The sequence below is a fragment of the Myotis lucifugus genome, unplaced genomic scaffold (genome assembly GCF_000147115.1).
Source record: "Myotis lucifugus unplaced genomic scaffold, Myoluc2.0 scaffold_634, whole genome shotgun sequence".
NCBI classification, from domain to species: Eukaryota; Metazoa; Chordata; class Mammalia; order Chiroptera; family Vespertilionidae; genus Myotis; species Myotis lucifugus.
In genome coordinates, this window is record NW_005871682.1 from 113,652 (window position 1) to 135,983 (window position 22,332).

Below are 22,332 nucleotides of genomic sequence, written 5' to 3' on the forward strand. Positions count from 1 at the left end.
ATAGAGCGTCAGCCCTCGGACTGAAGGGACCCTGTTTCGATTCCCATCAAGGGCACCTATCTCCATTGCAGGCTCTAGCCAGGTCCCAGTCCGGGTGCCTGTGGGAGGCAATCAGTCAATGTGTTTCTCTCACATAGATGTTTCTCTCTGTGTATGTCTCTCCCCTTCCCTTCCACTCTTTCTAGAAATCAGAGGAAAAATATCCCCAAGTGAGGATAAACAAAAATGAATAAACTTTAAAAACAAAAAACATTTTTTAAAAAATTTTTAAAGAAGAAGAAGGGCCCTATATGGCCCACAATGATCATCCCAATGCTCCTTTAGCAAGCAGCCCTCATAGGTGAAGAGAGAGTGGGTACAATGGCCCAAGGACATCAAGCACTGCCAGCAAGAAGAGGGCCCCTTCAGAAACTGCTGTTTAGTAGTAAAACTGCCCCCTGGTGTAGAGAGAAGGGGGGATGAGGGCCTAGAAAAAAAACTTGGGTGTATGCGCCCTTCCCCTCTCCATCTCTTGCCCTCACCCAGGCTCAGCCCCTCATCTTCCTCCAAGCCCACTTCTTAGCACTGTGCTGAGAGGAGCAGCCGCCTTTCCCCCACCCTCTGGGCTAATCCCAGGTTCTGGTTTGCTGGGGTGGGGCCCAATCCTGAGTGAGGTGTCACACACAGTGCTGCTTTATTAAGCCCCGGACTTGTCCTGAGGCAGCAGGACGAAGCCTGGACGCGGAATCTGTGTCTGGTATCAGTAACAGAACCTCTGACACCCAGGCGAGCCCACCTGCTGCCATGGGCCGCTACCGCATCCACGTGGCCACCGGGGCCTGGATCTTCTCTGGGTCTTTCAACCACGTGCAGCTGTGGCTGGTCGGGGAGCGCGGGGAGGCAGAACTGGAGCTGCAGCTGCGGCCAGCGCGGGGCCAGGTGGGCAGGAAAGCTGCGACTCAGACACCCTGGCTGGGCTCCCCGCATGAGGGCGGGCAGGACGCTGGAGGCGAGGAGCCAGTGATGGGCATCCGTGCTGGAACTTCTAGTGAGAAGGGACGCCAGCATCTGGGTGGGTGAGAGGTTCAGAGCCAGAGCCAGGCTGGGCTCAACCCCTCTCTCCCTGTCCGAGTCTGTGGTCCTCACAGCCTCCACTACTTCCCTAATTGATGCCAGGCCAGTATCACTCTGGGGTCAATGGTCAAAGGGAAAGTCCTCCGAGAGCGCGGGCGCGGTGAGAGCTGTTCATGGGCAGGGTAGGTGATGATGCTCAGTCCTCAATTAAAAAAACACTCAGGGTCTCAACCCCGCGTTCCAGGTCTACCAGGTTCTGTCCCCCACAGGTGGAGGAGTTCGAACAGGACGTTCCCCAGGACTTGGGGCCACTGCAGTTCGTGAAGTTGCGCAAACACCACTCCCTGGTGGACGACGCCTGGTTCTGCGACCGCATCACCGTGCAGGGCCCAGGAGCCTTAGAGGAGGCCGCCTTCCCCTGCTACCGCTGGGTGCAGGGCGAGGGCGTGCTGACCCTGCCCGAGGGCACCGGTGAGGGGCCGCCTCAGGGAAGTGGGTGCGGGGCCCAGGGAGTAGTGGAGGTGGAGGGAGACAGGGATATCACTGAGGAAGGCCCTAGGGATTGAGAAAGTACATGCTCAGTAGGTTAAAGGTGGCCAAGACAGGAAAATAGGGAAAAGTTAAACATATAATTACAAAGGCTGGAAGTGGGACTGGACAGGGAAATGAGTGATGTGTAGATCCTACCTCCCACAAAGGTGAGCAAGGGAATGGGAGGTGCAGCCACGCTGGGAAACAGAAGAGCTAAAGTAAAGTGGAAAGGAATCTCCGTGTGACTGGGAACCAGTGAGGGCAGGGACAGGTAAGGCTAGCACATGTGGCCCCTGAGAGGAGGCAGGGAAGGGAAGCAAATAAATGATATGACGTGGAGAGCGGGTTTGTGAAGAGTTGTGTTCCATGTTCTCATGAAAGAAAACTGTGAGGGCAGGGAGCGAACTGCCTGGGGAGGGGAGGGTGGGGAATATGAATGAGGACAGCAAAGGGAGAATCTGTTACCGATGAGGGCAGGGTTAAGCCAGGTTACCAACTATAAACTATGTGAAGTTGAGGACAGGTGAGATGAAACTAGGTAAAGTAGCAATGTGGATCCATTATTTGGTTTGGCGCACATAGAATACCTTATCCCAGAGAACAGGAGACAGTGGAAGTAGGTTGAGGTCAGAGGAGGTAAGTGTACTTCACTTGAAATATGTCATTTTGGAGAACAGCTTAATGTGTGGACAGGAAAGAACCAGGCCAGGGGAAATTAACAAAGGAATATGGAGTAATGTAGGATAAGTATGGACATTCCAGCTGATTAAGAATGAAATTTATAGATACTGTGATGAAGAACAAGGGTAGATAGAAAAATTTTAGTTAAGGTTTACAATAAGGTGTCAAAAATTGGATTTTCCTCTCAGGAAAAATATGAGATTGAAGATTGGTGAAATTAAGAAAAGGGAGTGGGGAAAGGTGAATGACTAGGGAACTAAGCAGAGGAGACAGGGACAGAGAAAAAATCAAAAGAGTACGATGCCATACAGTTAAGAAATAGGAGATTGGGATCCCACTTCCAGGAATATATCCTAAGAAGCCCTAAACACCCATCAGAAAGAATATATGCACCCCTATGTTCATTGTAGCATTATTTACAATGCCTAAGATCTGGAAATAGCTCAAGTGCCCATCATTAGATGAGTGGATAAAAAAGCTGTGGTGTATTTACACAATGGAATAATATGCAGCTGCAAACAATAAGGATTTCTTACCCTTTGCAACAGCATGGATTGACCTGAAGAATATTATGCTGAGTGAAATAAGCCAGTCAGAGAAAGACAAGTATCATATAATCTCACTTATAAGTGGAATCTAATGAACACAATAAACTGAACAAAATAGATCCAGAGACATAGAAGCATGGAGCACACTGACATACTCAGAGGTGGGGTGGGGAGTGAGGGGAGATGGGAAGAGATTAAAACCAAAGAACTTATAAATATATATGCATGTATAACTATGGGTACAGCCAGTAGTGTGGTGAAGACCTCAAGTGGGGCAGGGGCAAGGAGGGGGGTAGAAAGGAGGGAATAATTGAGGGACATCTATAATACTGTCAACAGTTAAAAATAAAAATAAAGAGGATACTGGAAGAAGTCAGGGCATAGCAGGAGATTGAAGAAAGCATTGAGGAGAATTGCTTTGATGTCTCCCCAGCCCGCCTGGCAGGAAAAAATACCTTGGATGTGTTCCAGAAGCATCGAGAAAAGGAACTGGAGGAAAGACAGCAAATCTACTGGTGATCACCCTATTAGAAGCCTCCCAATTATAACCCCCTTCCCTGACAACTTCCTCCTTCAATGACTTCTACCCCCTCCATTAACCTTTGTCCCCATATCCTAGCTGGGCCACCTGGAAGGAAGGGTTACCCATGAAACTTGCTGCAGGCAGTATAGATGATCTGCCTTCAAATATGAGATTCCATGAGCAGAAGAGGCTGGACTATGAGTGGACAGTGATTGCAGGGTGAGGAAATGGTCAGAGTGAGGTGGGGCTGGTGGATCCAGGAACAGGTAGGATTTGGTAAATTGGTGGTTTCATCTTTGATATCTGCTCTAGGCATATGGAGATGGTCCTCAAATATGTTTACACCTTCCCAAGCTCCTGGAAACGCCTGGAAGATTTTGATCAGATCTTCTGGGGACAAAAGACTGCCATGGCTGGTCAGTGGTTTTCCCAGGTTCCTATCAATGAGGTATGTGTCACATTCCATAGTCCCCAAAACTTCTTGCCAAAAAAGAACTTACACCTGGAGATCTCACAACGGCCTCATGAATGAAAATATGTGGGCTGGGTATGAAGGAGTCATGTGACTAAATCCCTATATTAGAGCCTGAAGGAGAGGAACATCAGGTTGTGGTGAATATCCTCCTCCTAACCTCCACTCTCACCCCACAGAGAAGGTTCACCAGCGCTGGCAGGATGATGAGCTTTTTGGCTACCAGTTCCTCAATGGCGCCAACCCCATGGTGTTGAGACGCTCCACCTCTCTGCCCTCCCGGCTGGTGCTGCCCTCGGGGATGGAAGAGCTTCGGGCCCAGCTGGAGAAAGAACTCCAGGTACAGCCTCCAGCCCTTGATTGTCTTCTCCTTGTCTGTGAGAGGAGTAGAGGTGGTGAAGGGGAGGGACCAAAGTTGAGTCTGGAAAGGGAGGCTGTGGTAACCCACTGTCCCTGGGTGTAGAGTCCTCTGCTGGAAAAACTTAGAGGTGATGATGTGGGGAAAAGCTTCGAAGCTGGATTCTGCCAATAAAGCTGACCATTAGGAGATGGTGGGGAAAGGAGCTTGGGCAGCCTGACAAGGGGAGAGCTTGGCATACCTGTGCTACAGAATCAACTGGCATACTTAGTCCTAATACTACCTCTGACACAGACAAGCTGCATGTCTCTAGGGAAGACTCCTTTCATGGGGTCTTAGTCCTCCCTGTAAAATAAGAGAACTTGAACTTGATGTTCTGGTGCTTCCTTCAGTTCAGCCACTGGGACTCAGGTACTCATGTAGGATAATGGCAAGAAAAGAGAGTGACTGTCTTTACATTCTTCCCCTTTGCCTTGGCCATGGGGAAGAATGCTTTCAACTCTAACCATAGGTACATTCCTCTTTCCTTAGAAAGGTTCCCTGTTTGAGGCTGACTTCATCCTACTGGATGGAATTCAAGCCAATGTGATCCAAGGAGAGCAGCAGTACCTGGCTGCCCCCCTTGTCATGCTGAAGATGGAACCCAGTGGGAAGCTGCTACCCATAGTCATCCAGGTGAGGTGTTCTGAGAAACCTCCTCCCAACACTGCTCTGTGTTCATCCCCAACCTCTACCATGGGACACAGACAGCAGGCTCTTGTCGCCCACCCCTGCATCATTCAGTGACACCTGTCCTTATATCCAATATCTCCTTTCTACCTTACAGTCTACTCACTACTCACCTGAAATTGCCTCTTTGAGAGTTAGAATGCACTCTGTCGGTTCTCACCATAAGGCTAATTAATCTCTTTTTGACCTATGATTCTGTGGAATATTCCTTCTTTCTTATACATATTTTCTCCTTTGGTGGTAATATGTTTTCATTCTTACTGTTCTCATCAATCAGTTGATAAGAACTGTCAGTTATCTCACATGTCCAACTTCTCCTTTCGATTCTACCATCCTAACTCACACCCTCATCAAGTTTCTCTCAATCATACTGCATTCCCTCTTTCCAATTCCTCCTGCTTTGAACCTGACCATCATGGCACTGACACGTCCCCACAGCACTTAAGAGGGTGAGTGGAGGGGCCTTCATCCTCCTACTATATTATAATCCCTGGGAGACAATAATCTTAGTCACCAGTGTTTCCTCAGAATAATAAGCATAGTTTCTAACAGGATGAAGCCAGTGAATGCTTAGCTCCTCTTTGTTTCAGATCCAGCCTCCCAGCCCCAGCTGCCCCACCCCACCACTGTTCCTGCCCTCAGATCCTCCACTTGCCTGGCTCCTGGCAAAGACCTGGGTCCGAAGTTCAGATTTCCTTGTTCATGAGACCCAGTATCACTTGCTGAACATTCATATGCTGGGTGAGGTCATCGTTGTGGCCACCATGAGGTGCCTCCCAGGACTGCACCCTGTCTTCAAGGTACATCCTCTACCCTCCATGTCCCATCTCCCTCACATCCCAGAGGAAGGAAACAAAGCAACAATTCTCTAGGATTTAAAAAGCATAAGCCACTTATTTGGAAGGAAGTTAAGAAAGTTTCTTCTAATTGAATGAGTGTCCATGTTATTGGGATAAAAAATCTTTATAGCAATTTGTGAACAGAAAAGAGGAAATTATTGTGTCAGGACCTTGCCCTTGTGGCTTTATTTCTAATGTTTAAATTATTTAATTTTGAGATAATCATAGATTCTTATGCAGTTTGAATAATACAGAGAGATGCCATCTATTGTATTAAATCAAGTTACTTAGCAAATATTCAGCACTTATTCTACAGCAGCTCTGATATTCTCCAGCAGAGTTTGCTGTAGAGCAAGGATATAATTTGATAAACAAAAGTATTGATCTGCTTTCACAGAGCTAGCATTTAACTAGCAAGAAAATGATACACATAAAAAAATAACCAGAGAACAGAATCTGGATATAAAGTTGAAATCAAGACAGAGAACAATAAACACTATATTTTTGATGGAGAATGTTCCACCACAATTTAGGATTCATTAAGTAGAAGGCCAAAGGGAGAAAAGACCAGCCCAAGAGGTTATTTAACCTGCCCAATAAGAGGTGCATGACATGGTAGTTAGATCAACGGAAAGGAAAATGCAAAGACCTTGTGATGAGAGGAAATAGTAGTTGCAGCATGCCTGGGTGCAAGATTGGAGGGAAAGCTCCGAGGTCTGAGCTTCTGCAACAACTAGGAGCCCTCCCATTCAATACAGGTGTATTGATCCAAAAATATTGTAATTTTATAAAATAGTGAGCCTAGAATCTATTGCTAACCAGAAGATATAAAAAATAGCCATGTGCTTGCTTTAAAAACATTCTTGAAATCTTGATGACACCAGCAGTAGGAGCAAAAATCGTACAAGCTTATGAACCAGAACAGTTGTCAGAAACAATACATTCAGCAGAAGCCCATTTTCAAGTCAAAGATGATATGTTCAGTTTTAGATACATGGAGTTTGAAGTGGTAGCAAGATATGTGAGTGCATGCTGGGTAGAATGTCTGAATTGTGTTTCTTCCAGGAGTCCCAACCTTCATCTCCAAACCTGTCCATTGGTAGCAGTGACCCCTTTGGGTCCTGAGGTAACATAGACAAGATAGACCTTAACAGAATTCTGTGATGTTGGAATTAATTGACTTTATGATGCTTTTGCATCACCATCTTCTGTATATCTCAGTGATTGAACCAACTTTTACATTTCAAAATCCCCCTTCCACAGCCCCTCTACACCTGTCTCCCCTCACCATAACATCTTCATCCCACAGCAAACAACTGAGTTGTTATCAGGCCACCCAGAGGGCTAGGCCTGCCCCCTTCTTAAAGGTTACCTGTGCAGGCTGTGCATTCAGACTGCTGGTGTTTGGATCCTGAATCCTGGACTCAGTTCTTACCTGATGTGCGCTCAGGGTCCTCATCTCAAAATGGGGATAATGGGCACTCTATCGTGGAGGTGAATAACAGCGTTATATAGACTAAATGCGACAACAAATAGTAGTTCTTGCTATTATGGTTAGTTCTTTGGCTTCTGGTTGCTTCCCTCCTCATGTAGACTTTGGGTTTCCTGTGACACTCAGCATCTTTAATGGTCTTTCTGGGGTTTCAGACCAATGTGAGTTGCTTTGTTATGTTGGTACCAATGATATCAGTTGGGCCCTTCCCTCTCTGCAGCATCAACAACTCACATAAATACCAATATTGCATGAATCCTCCATCTCAGGTTAAAGAAGAAATTGTCTAAAACAAACTGAAATGCACAAGAGGATCAGATGGCTGTTCCAAAGGGCAAAGGGAAAGCAGGAGAGAGAGCCCTAACTGTGCCTAATTGGAGGTGGGAGGTGATTTGACAACAAATTTTTGCTGTTAAAGAGGGTAGATCAATATTGGTCCTTAAATTCTGACTGAAAGTACCCTACCCATCCCAATCCCTGAAATTTTAAAAACGCATACTAAAACAACTAGAGGTTGGAGGAGCAGCTTTGAAAATTAGTAGAAAGGCAAGTTTAAACTGTATGGATGTGTATGCTAGAAAAATTATTTTAAAATATCAAAAGTTAAAGGACTGATTCTCAAAGGACACCTATACTCAAGGTAGGAATAATAAACGTAATGATAAGAGCTACTATTAAAGGATGTCTGTGTGATAGGCAATATACTGAACACTCTCATACATTATACATATGTTATACATATAAGGATCACTACAGCACCGCGTGATGAGACCCTATTGTTATCCCATGTAAAGAGATAAAGAGATGGACGCTTAGAGGGTTTATTATCTTGGTCAAGTATCAAAATAAGTGGTGAAGATTAAAATCCTGGTCAGTCAGACTCCAAAGTTCAACTCACAGAGCAATGGGAGAACATGAGACTAAGAGATCAGAGAGGGAGGAGACTATCTGGCAAAAGCACCAGCAGGTAGGAAAGCAACAAGAGGGAGAGAAAGCCAAGCATGTTGTACATAAACCACCCCCTCCAACCTTCTCCATCAAGCTCCTGATCCCACACACCCGCTACACCATGGACATCAACACGAGGGCACGGAACCAACTCATCTCAGATGGAGGAATATTTGATAAGGTAAGGAGGTGGATTGTGGGACCACCTACTCACCCAAGTCTGCATAATGTCCTGTCACTTTCAACATTCCAAGCCCCCCTGTGTGACTGTTCTGACCCTTTAACCCAGGAGCCTTGTCCCTTTATCCCAATGTCTTTGAATCTGAAAAGGCCACATCTGACCACTTTATATAGTATGCCATGTTCTCCAGCTCTGTTTGTCCCCTCAAGTCCTCTCATTTCTATTGGCACAGGGATGGAGCACCGGTGGAGGGGGCCATGTGCAGTTGATGCGTCGGGCCATGGCTCAGCTGACCTACCGCTCCTTCTGTCCTCCTGATGATCTGGCTGACCGAGGCCTGCTGGGCATCCCAAGTGCCCTCTATGCCCATGATGCTTTACGGCTCTGGGAGATCATTGCTCGGTGGGTGAGAGTTGGAGAAATAAAAGGTATTAGGAACAGTGAGAATGGGGCTTTAACCTGAGGTCACCATGAGGCCAAAGGAATATGAAATAAGAAAGTCCAGAGAGGAGAAGCAAAAGAGTCAATTGAGAAGAGATAAGGAACAGTGAGGAGATGGTGGGTAGGGTCTGAGGATGGGAAGGTTGAAATAAACAGTGTAAGTAGGCAGACTTGTGTGGGTGAGTGAAACCATGTGATCTGGTGGAATCAGGGATTTTGTTATGAAGAGTGACTATAAACCATGTGTTTGGAATTCTTTTTCTTTATTATTTAATATATTTGTACGATTTCAGAGGGGAAGGGAGAGGGAGAGAGAGAAAGAAACATCAATGATGAGAGAATTATTGATTGGCTTCTGCCTGCTAGCCCCTCCTGGGGATCTAGCCAGCAACTCAGGCATGTGCCCCAACTGGGAATTGAACTGTGACCTCCTGGTTCATAGGTCCACACTCAACCACTGAGGCACATTGGCCAGGCAGAATTCTTAAAACCAATGTCACACATTTCCTTCTTTTCTAACTAGTGTGTAGAAAGAGCTCCGGAATGTCCCAAAAGGCAAATCTTGTCAGATCTGTTCCCAGGTACAGTGAGAATCAGCTTGATAGAGTCCACAGAAAAGGAGTAGCAGCCAGAGGCTAGAGCTAGACGCTAGAGCCTTCTACTCTCAAGGAGCTCAGCTCCCTTCTCTGGGCAGGTACGTGGAGGGGATTGTCCACCTCTTCTACCACGGGGATGACATCGTGAGAGGGGACCCTGAGCTGCAGGCCTGGTGTCGGGAGATCACTGAGGTGGGGCTGTGCCACGCCCAGGACCGAGGTAAGATCCCTCCCTAGAGAAGGGAGCTCCTTAGACCAGTGGTTCTCAACCTTCTGGCCCTTTACAGTTCCTCATGTTGTGACCCAAACATAAAATTATTTTTGTTGCTACTTCATAACTGTAATGTTGCTACTGTTATGAATCATAATGTAAATATCTGATATGCAGGATGGTCTTAGGAAACCCCTGTGAAAGGGTCATTCGACCGCCAAAGGGGTCGCGACCCACAGGTTGAGAACCGCTGCCTTAGGCCCTCTGACCAGAAGCCTTTTTCAGCTTTGCTCTTCTGGGAACATAACCCCAACCCCTCATCAGCCCCTGTCCCTCCACACATGGAGCATCTTATTCCCATTCCCACTTCCTAAGTCTCAGGACAATTCTAGAAACCCAAGGACTGTCCTCCTCAGAGATCCCATGCCTCTTCTTAGATGCCTCTAACCTGCCATAGGGACTAATAAGGCCAGAACCATAGTCAATAGGGAGTCTGCCCAGGCCCTGCCAGGTTCTCTTCTAATTATTGTCTATTTTCCTACTTAAGCATAGAATAAGGAGATTATTCCCATCAAAGCCCATGAAATCCCACCCTAGCTTTTCCTCCCCTTTCCTTCTTGCTACCATCTGACACTCTCAGAGGATCCAGACATCCTGCATGCCTGCCAAGTGCAGGGCCATTTCTAGATGTAGTCTCAATACTGTATATATTTTAACTTAAACCCAAACTCAGTACCATGATCCTTGGGACCAAGCTTCTTAGGCAAAAGTGCCCTCCTACCAGTGAACTACCTTCAAGTCCTCTACCCCATTAAAAAAAATTTTTTATTCATTGATTTGAGAAGAAGGGTGAGAGAGAGAGAGATAGATACATCAATTATGAGAGAGAATCATTGATCAGCTACTTCCTGCATGCCTCACACTTGGGATCAGCTGGCAACCCTGCACATGCCCTGAACAGAATCTAACCATGACCAGGTTTATAGGTCAATGCTCAACCACTGAGCCATGCCTCACACGGGCCTCTACCCCATTTTTTAATCCATAACAAAGAAATAGCCTTTCTTGAGCTCTTCCTAGATTCATATTCCTCTCTCTAGTACACATAGGCCAGCTGGAACTGTTTTGAATCATCCTTTAGCTCCTTCCCCCTTCACTCTTCACACCAATACCTTGAATCCCTTCACCCTCCATGCAATAACTGTAGCCAACAGCTAAGAGCTATTACTTATAACCAGGCCCTGAGAATGCACACTTCATTAAACCACATCCCTACCAGGGAGTGAAGTCATATCTCAAAGTATCTGGGACTGTACCTTCCCCATTCATCCATGAACACCTCAAAAGCCCTTCATGACCAAAATCTCTGTAGTAGATCTCATATCTGTCAACCAGGCTCCACATGATCCAAGAGACCCTTCTCATTCTCTTTCATGCTTCTCCCCATGAAATATCCACATCAGAGCACTTGTAACACTTATTTGATTATGAGCTTTAACTTCCTGCACCCACACTGTTCTCCCTCAGCTTCCATGGTTCTCTTTGTGCCATCATTCTCTCATCACCCTCATTAAAGGCAGTGCGTTAAGATTTTCTCTTCCTAGACCTATGCCTTGAGAAAGCCATTTAATCTCTTTGACTTTTAATATCCTTTCTCTTAAGTGAATATAACTCTTGTCCCAAATGAAATAATGAATGTGAAAAGTAGAAACATGTGTAAAACAATCAATCCTATATAATAAAGAGCTAATATGCTAATTAGACAGGACAGTGGAACAACCTTCCAGAACAACCAGTGGGTGGGGGGCGGGGCCAGTGAGCCTGCACGCCAGGCCAGCAATGGTGGTCCCAGCACTGCCCCTTTGGAAGAGGCGGTGGGAGAGGGGGCAGCACAGTCTGGTGCCTCCACAGAGGCAGGATGGGGCGGGACTACAGCACCTCAACCTCACACGGGCCCTCCCCCCACCAGCCCGGCCCCCGATTGCCCCCCCCCCAGACCCTCCCGCCACCAGTGGGCAGGGAGCAGGGACAGCACTAAGGAGCAGTGAGCCAGCTTCTGGTTGAACAGCACTCCCACCCCCGAACCCAGGCTCACAGCTGGCAAGTGCAGCAGTGATGGCGGGAGCCTCTCCTGCCTCCACAGCAGCGCTAAGAATGTCCAACTGATGGCTCCCAGACTGCAAAAGGGCACAGGCCAGGCTGAGGGACCCCTCCCCGCGCACCACCCTGCATGAATTTTGTGCCCCGGGCCTCTAGTGTAAAAATATTGTGATCATATGCCACATTCCAAAAACTTACCTCCCCAATTTAATCAGCAAGTGTAAACTCCCCGAGCAGCATCTCAACTGTAAATTGAATGGAACAGGACAGTGAATTGATGCTGTTCCAGCTCCAACATCAGTCTATGACTTCTCTTTTTTTCTGCATTATAGCCCAGATACCTGAATCTACTTTCTGGAAATAGGAGAGCAACCTCGGTTTTCTTAACTGTTTTGCGGGAGAGTGAAAATTGTATTAAAATAAAATAAACCTAGAGATAAGTTAATATTATATGTCATTGGCCTACAAATTGAACTTTTAGTGAGGTGACATACCTATCAAAGAACAAACAGCTCCCCAAGAAACCCCTTGCCCATCCAAAGTTAACCACTTCATACTGTGCAGGTTTTACCTGTTTGAACGTTACACAAATGAAAACACAAAAATGCACTCATTAATGTCTCAAAATACATTTAAAAATTACCCATGCTGTTATGAAATGGAGCATGTAGTTCATTGTTCTCATGTATATTATTCCACTTTGTGAAGATGATGGACTTTATTGTTTCCTTTCTCCCATTGACGGGCATTTGGTTTGTTTCCATTTTGAGGCCATTAATGTCATTGCTGCTGTGAACAATGTCATGTGTACAATTCTGTTGGGTGTGTATCTAGAAGTGAAATTGATGGTCATAGGATATGGGTATGTACAGTTTTCTGACAGTTTTCCAATGTGCTTGTATACATTTACTCGCCCTCCACAGAGTATGACGTATAGTCAGTATCTTCTCAAATATTTGAAAAAATACTTTGGTCATATTGTGAATATGTTGTATTTTCACATTTGAGTTTAAATTGTATTCTCCCAGGGACTGGTAGAACCGAGGAACTTGTCCTAGGTTTAGTAGCCACAGGTTTATCCTCCTTTGTGTAGAACCTGTTATTCCTTTTTGCCATTTTATTTTGGGTTGTCTACCTCTCTCCTGTTACTTTTAACCACTTTTGAACACTGGATATTTGACCAACCAGCCTCTCGGTCCTGCCCACTCCCCACCTTATAAACATACCTACAATGGACTGAGGGGCTTTGCATGAACCGTCCCTTTATAAGGTAACTATTATTATCTCTATTTTCATAGTAAAATAAATAGCAGCTCAGAGAAGCTAAGCAGTCAGTCCAAGGTAATGCAGTTAATCAGCAGCAAAGCAAGGACTGGTCTCTTGATTAAATTATTAACTACCCCCTTTACATCTCCTATCTCCCTTTCCTGCTTTACTTATATTCTTATCACTACCTAACAAACTGTGTGTAATTTGACTTAGTTATTCTGTTTATTATTATTATTATTTTCTATTACAGTCTATTTTGTCCACCAACATATTCAGACTGCCTATATAATATCTGGTACATAGTAGTTCATGACTTTTTGAATAAATGAATGAATGAACACTAACTAATTCTAACATAAAGACATGCCACGATATCAGCATTTACTTCCTTATCTCCTTTGGAACTGCACTGTCTAAGCTTTGTTCTTTTCTCTAGGTTTCCCTGTCTCCTTCCAGTCTCGGGCTCAGCTCTGCCATTTCCTTACCATGTGCATCTTCACATGCTCTGCCCAGCATGCAGCAGTCAACCAGAGTCAGGTCTGGACAACTGAGAGCCTGGGTCTGTGAGAGGAAGTGTCTGGTCTAGGGGACAGTTGAGGAACAGAGTTGGGGGCTAGGGTCCTGAATCAGAGTTTCTGAGTGATTGCAGATTCTTCTTCTTCTAGTTGGACTGGTATTTCTGGGTCCCTAATGCCCCAAGCTCAATGCGGATGCCCCCACCCACCACCAAGGAAGATGTCACAATGGACACAGTGATGGGCTCATTACCGAATGTCTGGCAGACCAGTCTTCAAATGACTTCCATATGGCTCCTTTGCCATCCACAGCCAGACAAGGTGAGAGGGGACCTCTGGGATTCTGAGGGGACTGATGACTGACAAGGAGACTTTAGGGTGAGGGACTGGAGTTTGGGTCCCTTTTTCTTAGAACTAGAAGATGATTGATCCTTTCTTTCTCCTTCAGGTACCACTGGGGCATCACCAAGAAGAGTATTTCTCAGGTCCTGAGCCCAAAGCTGTTTTAAGGCAGTTTCAGACAGATTTGGATAAACTGGAAAAGGAAATCGTGGCCCGGAATGAGCAGCTAGACCTTCCCTATGAACACCTGAAGCCCAGCCTCATAGAGAACAGTATCACTATTTGAACCTAAATCATTCACCCTTTAAATACTAGAGGCCACCACCATAGTTAATATTTTCCACCTGATTTTTTCTGTTTCCATGGGTCTGAGTTGCTATGGTTCTATTTTCTCCTCTTGAGTTCCCTACCTAAATATCTCACCAACTTGAAACCAACTCCCTTAGAGAAATCAAATATCTACCCATGTAATGTTTTCTTTTCTCTGGAAATTTTGCCTTCTCCATTCATCAATAAATCATTGTAGCCCTAGCCGGTTTGGCTTAGTGGATAGAGCGTCAGCCTGTGGACTGAAGGGTCCTGGGTTCAATCCCGGTCAAGGGCACATGCCTGGGTTGCAGGCTCGATCACCAATGGGGGCCTTGCAGGAGGCAGCCAATCAATGATTCTCTCTCATCATTGATGTTTCTATCTCTCTCTCCCTCTCCCTTTTTCTCTGAAATCAATAAAAAAAATATTTTAAAAAAATAAAAATAAATCATTATATAATGACATTACATTATCATTGACATAAGTGATTCAAAAATGTGTTTTAATGGTGTAGCTAATTTTTTAATACAGTGGAAGATAGAAGTCAATTCTATATCTTTTTTTCTGCTCTGGATAATTTATCACAGCACTGTTCATTGAAAACCCCATCCCTCCCATTAATCTAGAACACTGACATAGATTAAGTTGCCATCTATGAATTAATTAGTTCTCAGCTTTCCAGTAGTTATAACCACACTCACATAACTGCTACAGCTTTATACTTAACACTAGAGGCCCGGTGCACGAATTCGTGCACCAATGGAATCCCTCCACCTGGCCTGCGGGATCAGGCTGAAACCAGCTCTCTGACATCCCCCAAGGGGTCCCGGATTGCAAGAGGGCATAAGCCAGGCTGAGGGACCCCACCAATGCACGATCGGGGCCGGGGAGGGACACGGGAGGTTGGCCAGCCAGGTAGGGACCACGGGAGGGCTCCAGGGCACGTCCAGCCCATCTTACTCAGTCCCGATTGGCCAGACCCCGGCAGCAAGCTAACCTACCGGTCAGAGCATCTGTCCCGTGGTGGTCAGTGCACATCATAGCAACTGGTCAACCGGTCAACTGTTTGCCCCCTGGTGGTCAGTGCACGTCATAGCGAGCAGTCGGGTGGGAGGAGGAAATTAGCATATTACACTTTGATTGGTTGAATGGCCAACTGGAAGTCCGGACACTTAGCATATTCAGCTTTTATTATATAGGATAGCACTCTTATTCAACATAGCACTGGAAGTCCTAGCCACAGTGATCAGACAAGAAGAAGAAATAAAAGGCACCAAAGATATCCAAATTGGAAAGGAGGAAGTAAAACTCTCATTACTCACAGATGACATGATATTGTACATAGAAAACTCTAAAGATTCCACCAAAAAACTACTAGATTTAATGAATGAATTTGGCAATGCAGGAAGATACAAAATTAACACACAGAAAATCAATGGCAGTTTTATACACCAATAATGAATTCTCAGAAAGAGAACCTAAACAAACAATCCCATTTACCATTGCAACAACAACAAAAATTAAGATACTTAGGAATAAACTTAACCAAGGAGGTAAAAGGCTTGTACTTGGAAATCTACAGGGCGTTGAAAAAAGAGATAGAGGAAGATATAAACAAATGGAAGAATATACCATGTTCATGGATTGATAGAATTAACATCATTAAAATGTCCATACTACCCAAAACAATTTATAGATTCAATGAAATCTCTATTAAAATACCAACAACATATTTCACAGATCTAGAACAAATACTCCAAAAATATATATGGAACCCCCCCCCAAAAAAAGACCCCAAATAGCAGTAGCAATCTTGAGAAAGAAGAACAAAGTTGGAGGAATCATAATCCTGGATATCAAGTTATACTATAAAGCTACTGTAATAAAAACAGCCTGGTAATGGCACAAGAACAGGCATATAGATCAATGAAACAGAACAGACTCCAGAAATTGACCCAAGCCATTATGCTCAATAAATATTTGACAAAGGAAGCAAGAGCATACAATGGAGTCAAGACAATCTCTTCAATAAATGGTGTTGGCAACAAAATGAAACTAGAACAACTTACACCATATACAAGAATAAACTCAAAACGGATAAAAGACTTAAATGTAAGTCATGAAACCATAAAAATTCTAGAAGAAACCACAGGCAGAAAAATCTCAGAAATCTCTCGTAGCAATATGTTTGCAGATACATCTCCTAAGGCAAGGAAAACTAAGGAGAACATAAACAAATGGACCACATCAACATAAAAAGCTTCTGCATAGCAAAAGAACCCCAAATAGCCCAACTATCATATAAAGAACAAATTGGAGGACCCATATTTTGTAATTACAAAAAAATACTACAAAATTACAGTAGTCTAAGCAGTGTGGTACTGAAATATAAACAGACATATAGCCCAATGGAGCACAATACCTTGCTCAGGAAGAAAATTTTATATATACAGATAGTCAAACAATTTTCAACAAGGACATCAAGACCATTCAATTGGGGAAGGGATGTCTTTTCGACAAATGGTGCTATTGAAAGGGCGAGGGCTATGCCCTCCATCTTGCCTGTATCCTCCATGTTGGGGCCACGTGCGGCCTTCTTCCCGGAAGCCCAGGCCTCTGCTGGCCACGCCCGGGATTTTAAACTAACCAATGACAATCAAGGGAAGTGCGCGCCATAGATATGACCACATCCTGTGTAACAAGACCCGGCTTGCGCCTGGCCAATCGGCAGAGCACAGTCCTTTCTCCTCCCCTTACTCCAACCCCCCCTATATAACCGGTCTCTAGGCGGGGTTCTCTCTCTTTGCCACTTGGCTTGTCGTTGTGTCGGTGAGTCTGGTGGACGGGGAGCCGAGCTAGCTTGAAATACAGATTCTTATGCTTTTGCATTGGATTGGCTCCCTGATGTGGTTTCTTGGGAATCTTGAAATCTGGGCATAACACTATCTAGGAAAACTGATACCCACATGTAAAGGAATGAAGTTGGACCCTCGCCAGACACCATATACAAAATTGACTCAAAATGAATCAATGCCAAAATGTAAGAGGTAAAACTATAAAACACTTAGGGGAAAACTTTATGTCATTGGTTTGCAATTATTTCTTGGATATGATACCAAAAGCATAGGTAACAAATTTTTTTAAAAACATCAATTTGACTACTTAATTTTGACTACATCAAAATTTAAAACTTGTGTACATCAAGTACTAGCAAGTCACTAGCAAGAGAGTTAAGAGGCAATCCATAGAATGGAAGAAAATGTGTACCTGTCATATATCGAATAAGGTGTTAAATGTCAAATTAATAAAGGGTACTCTTATCATTAGAAAAATACAAATGAAAACCACAATGAGATGTCATCTCACATCCATTAGGATGGCTGCTATCAATAAAACAGAAAATAACAAGTGCTGACAAGGATGTGGAGAAATTAAAATCCCTGTGCACTGCTGCTGGGAACATAAAACGGTGCAGCCACTGTGGAAAACAGTGTGGTGGATCCTCAAAAAAATTTAAAAATCAATTACCATATGATCCAGTAATCCTGCTTCTGATATGTAAGCAAAAGAATTGAAAGCAGAAATGCAAATAGCTTTTGTACACTTACAATCACAGCAGCATTACTGACAATAGCCAAAAGGTGAAAGCAATCCAGTGTCCATCAGTAGCTGAATGGATAAGCAAAATGTGACATATACATAGGACAGAATATTATTCAGCCTTAAAAAGGAAGCAAATTCAGACACGTGGTATAATATAGCTTAACCTTGAGGACATTTGGCTCAATATAATCAACCAGTTACAGGACAGATACTGCATGTTTCCATTAATATAAGGTACCTAGTGTTGCCAAATTTATGGAGATAGAAAGTACAATAGTGGTTGCCGGGGTGGGGTGGAAGGAGGAAATAGAGAGATTTTGTTTAATGGGTACCGAGATACAGTTATGGAAGATGAAAAAATTCTTGAGAAGTATAGGTCCACTAATGTCAATATACTTAATGCCACTAAACTGTAAAAGAAAAAAATGATTAAAATGGTAAGTTTTATGTTATGTTTATTTTACCACAAAAGAAAAAGCAAAACTTTCAGTACTTTATAAAACAAAAATTATAGTCAAATAATAACTTAGACTAATGAACAAGAATTCAATATAAATGAAGAAATGGTAAAAAAAAAAAAAGATCAATGAAAAAAGAAAACAGAAAAAGCATATATTTAATAACTCAGATATAAAATGCTGTGTGTATGATTTGGCATAATTTTCTTTTCGTTTGGTGTAATTATAATGAATCGGTATCATAGTGACTCCTATATACAACACTCAGACTTTAGAATTGTGTATCAGGTTCATATATGCCAATTTTAAAAGATCATATCATATTTTGGTGTTTATTTTAAAAACATGTAACAGGGTAAAAGCCTAGACCCTGTGAAATACATCAGCACCAGAGCAATTTATTTCATGATTGTAGGTTGGGTGGTAGAAGGATGTATACTGTATATTCTCAGATTACTCTGCTAGGATTGGTTAGTCAAGGACGGGAAATAAAACAGCCCAGGATTTGGTGAGGCTGAAGGAGATGTGGTTTGTGGACATGCACTTCCTCTGCTCCCTGAACCCCAGGGCCTCCACATGAAACAGGAGAATGGCCAGAGGTCAATGAACTATAACAGAACCTCTGCCAACAATGCAGCTAAAAGACAAAATGTAAAACCATCACAGGCTTTGACAACCGTGATCACTAAGAAAAACAACCTTGGGATTTAAGAATCAATAGGCCATAAAGAAGCTTTAGGGGAAGGTTCAGTAGAAAACTAAGGCCAGAAGCCAACACCCATAGGCTCAAATAGAGAATGGGTGGTTATGATATGAATCAACGAGTGTTCCTGACTCTTTCTGGGATCATCCATCAGCATTTCAGGTGACTTTGGACATCTCTTCATCTCTTTGAACCTGAACGTCTATATATATAAGAAGTGGTACAGCAAGAAACCATCAACAAAATGTAAAGGAAGCCCACTGTATGTGTAAACATATCCACCAATGATATATCTGATGAGTTAATTTCCAAAATATATAAAGAACTTATACAATTCAACATTAATCCAATGTATAAATAAATAAATATTAAAAAACAAAAATGGGCAAAGGACTTGAATAGATACTTTTCCAAAGAGGACATACAGATGGCCAATAGACCTGATAAAATGCCTAACATCACTAATCATCAGAGAGATCCATATTAAAATCCACAATGAGAAATCACCTCACACCTGCCAGAATGGCTACCATCAATAAATACATTTTAAAAAGCAATGCTGGAGAAGATGTGGAGAAAAGGGAACCCCAGTACACTGCTGGTGGGAATGCAGACTGGTGCAGCCATTGGAGAAAACAGTATGGAGTTTCCTCAAAAAATGAAAAATAGAACTACCTTTTGACCCAGTGATTCCACTTTTGGGAATATATCCGAGGAATACCAAAACACCAATCAGAAAGAATATATGTACCCCTGTGTCCATAGCAGCATTGTTTACAAAAGCAAGATCTGCAAATAGTGTAAGTGCCCATTAGTAGTTGAGTGGATAAAAAAGCTGTGGTACATTTATATAATGGAAATACTATGAGGCTGTAAAAAGAAAGGAACTCTTTTGCAACAGCATGGATGGATCTGAAGAGAATTATACTAAACAAAATAAGCCAGTCAGAGAAAGACAAATACCATGTGATCTCACTTACATGTAGAATCTAATGAACAAAATAAACTAATGAACAAAACACAACCAGACACATTTATACATGGCACAGACTGACAGATGTCAGAGGCAAGGTGGTGGGGCAGACAGGATGAAAGAAGGTGAAGAGAATAGCCAAAGTACACATATGCATAGCCCATGGGCACAGACAACAATGTGGTGAGGGCCAGAGCGAGGGGAGGGCAGGGTCCAGGTGGAAAGTGGCACATGGGGAGATGGAATGGGGAACATCTGTAATAATGTCAACAATAAAAATAAAACATAATTTTTAAAAAGTGGTACAACAATAGCTACCTCACTGACTTTTTGCAAGGATTATGTGAAAGGCATTTTATATTTTTGTTCCACCAGAAAACTGAACATAGCCACTTTTTCTCTGAGAGTGTTGGTGGCACTTAAATCAATTGGGAGAATCAATATCTACTTTCTTCTACTTACAACTGCTGGAAAAGAGGTGATGGCAAAGAATTGACCCTATTAATGGTCTTCCAAACTCTCTGCCTTTACTTTATGCTGCTCAAACAATAAATGGTCAAATTATTTGAATTCTTCTATAAAATAAAATGGGAGAATGTTTGCTTTCCAACGATAATTAAAATAGAAATGGGGGAAAGGGAAGCATTGTGCGAATGACTGGAAATAAAGAAAGAGAAGAGAGAGTGAGAGACCTGAGCCACATGGGGTGTGTGTGTGTGTGTGTGTGTGTGTGTGTGTGTGTGTGTGTGTGTGTGTTAGGGGAAGTACTGGGAATAAAGACAGCACAGGGAAATTCTATTGTCAGGAATAGCTATAAAACATTTAACAATATAAATGTCTTACAGTAAGTGCCATTATGCTGACTGTATTATTATATTATGTGATGGAATCCTTCACCCCATTATGCCAACTTTTAGAAAACTTGTGTTGTGTGACTGCATGAGCAACAACATTCTGGGAGGGATAGCTATTAAGTTTGGGTCATCAGGGCAGAACAGAGACCAGCACCAGTAGCCAAGTAATGAGTTAAGTTCAGAAAATAATGAGGGAAAGATATTAGAACAAGAGTTAATGAATTGGTGAAAGGAGTAAGGAAAAAAGCCTCAGGGACACACACAACAGTATGGTGATTACCAGAGGGAAAGGGGGTGGGGGCAGGTGGAGGAGGGTAAACAGGGATAAATGGTGACAGAAGACTAGATTTGGATTTTGAGTGCACAATGCAATGTGCAGATGATGTACTAGTATTACAGAATTGCACACTTGAAACCGATATAATTTGATTGACCAATGTAAACCCATAAATTCAATTAAAAAAAAAAAGAGCTGGTGAAAATAAATGTAAATAGAGCTTGGAACTGTAAGCAGAGACACCTCCCCCCAAGGCAGGTAGTGCTGCAGGCTAGGTGGGCTCCATTCTCATCTGGAATTTAACCTTGCCTGTCCAAGAACTGAGAAGGTCAGTGCTGCCATTGTGGCTCACCTCTCGGGCTGTGATACCTGGGTCCCTGAGAAGTAAAGTACATCTAGGGTTAGGAAGAGGAGTGGAGTGAACATAGAAACTGTGAGGTGGGAACCTCCTCAATATCCTTACATGGAATTTTCTATGCTTGTCTTCTGTCGAAAGGAAGAGTCTCCCTGTCCATCCAACAGGAATTCTTGCATATATGGTTTGAATTTCATCCTCCCACACCCATCATGTTGTCCCTTCCTCAGCTATGCCTTCTGTACCCTGCATCTTAAATGTTCTCTCTCTACTAGTTCTTTGCCATCCAAATATCCTCAAATCTATTCCATCCCAAAGAGAATTCCTGCCTTGACCTCTCACACTTCTTGCTGTATTCTCACCCCTCTTTTCTCTATAAGACCAACATGACCTCCTTATATTCATCTTCCCTAACATTCATTCATTATTTTTTAATTGTAGGAATTTTGCTGTGATTTTATCAATCACAACATCATGTTCAAACATTCTACTGACACAAAAAATTTGTAGTGAAAAGCAACAGTGCCCTGCCAACTCCCAATCCCACAATCAATGTTATTTATGGCTCATGTGTTACAATTGTTTCTGAAGTCACTCGTATTTCATCTGTATGCCTCATTTCCTCTCTCTTTTCATTTCTTGCCATGTTTATGGTGATAAAACAAGGTTGTTTGCCTCCTCAAACCGATTTTTTCCTAGTTTTTCCTGGTGGTTTAACATGTTCCTTTATCCTCTATACTTCCTACACGTTAGTGATTATATCTATAGATTCTATGAGAATCTCTATTTTATGTTTCAAGATGCCTTCATAGTTGGTGCTAAATATTTCTGCCATGGGTACATAATTATTGCCAATGTGTCTTCCTGTGAATTTAGCCACTGTAGATAACCATTGTTAGATGTATTATTAGGTTTTGCAAACTATTGGTATTCTAACTCCATCATTCCTGCATCATTTCTAAGCCTGAATA

The 22,332-nt window shown here is 43.2% G+C and overlaps 1 protein-coding gene across 2 annotated transcripts; it reads left to right on the forward strand.

The window, feature by feature from the left end:
- Nucleotides 1-783: 783 nt before the first annotated feature.
- On the forward strand, nt 784-14,115 carry LOC102429158 (arachidonate 12-lipoxygenase, 12S-type-like). Of its 2 annotated transcripts, none has more exons than XM_006105083.1 (14): nt 784-918; nt 1,323-1,524; nt 3,247-3,328; nt 3,433-3,555; nt 3,649-3,752; nt 3,988-4,148; nt 4,698-4,841; nt 5,486-5,695; nt 8,269-8,363; nt 8,596-8,757; nt 9,491-9,612; nt 13,409-13,509; nt 13,638-13,808; nt 13,936-14,115. In XM_006105083.1, the coding sequence occupies exons 1-14, from the start codon at nt 784-786 to the stop codon at nt 14,113-14,115; spliced, it is 1,992 nt and encodes a 663-aa protein (XP_006105145.1). The 2 variants fall into 2 exon arrangements, with proteins under 2 accessions (XP_006105145.1, XP_006105144.1); XM_006105082.1 differs by having other exon boundaries at nt 8,269-8,355; nt 8,588-8,757.
- The last annotated feature ends 8,217 nt before the right edge of the window (nt 14,116-22,332 follow it).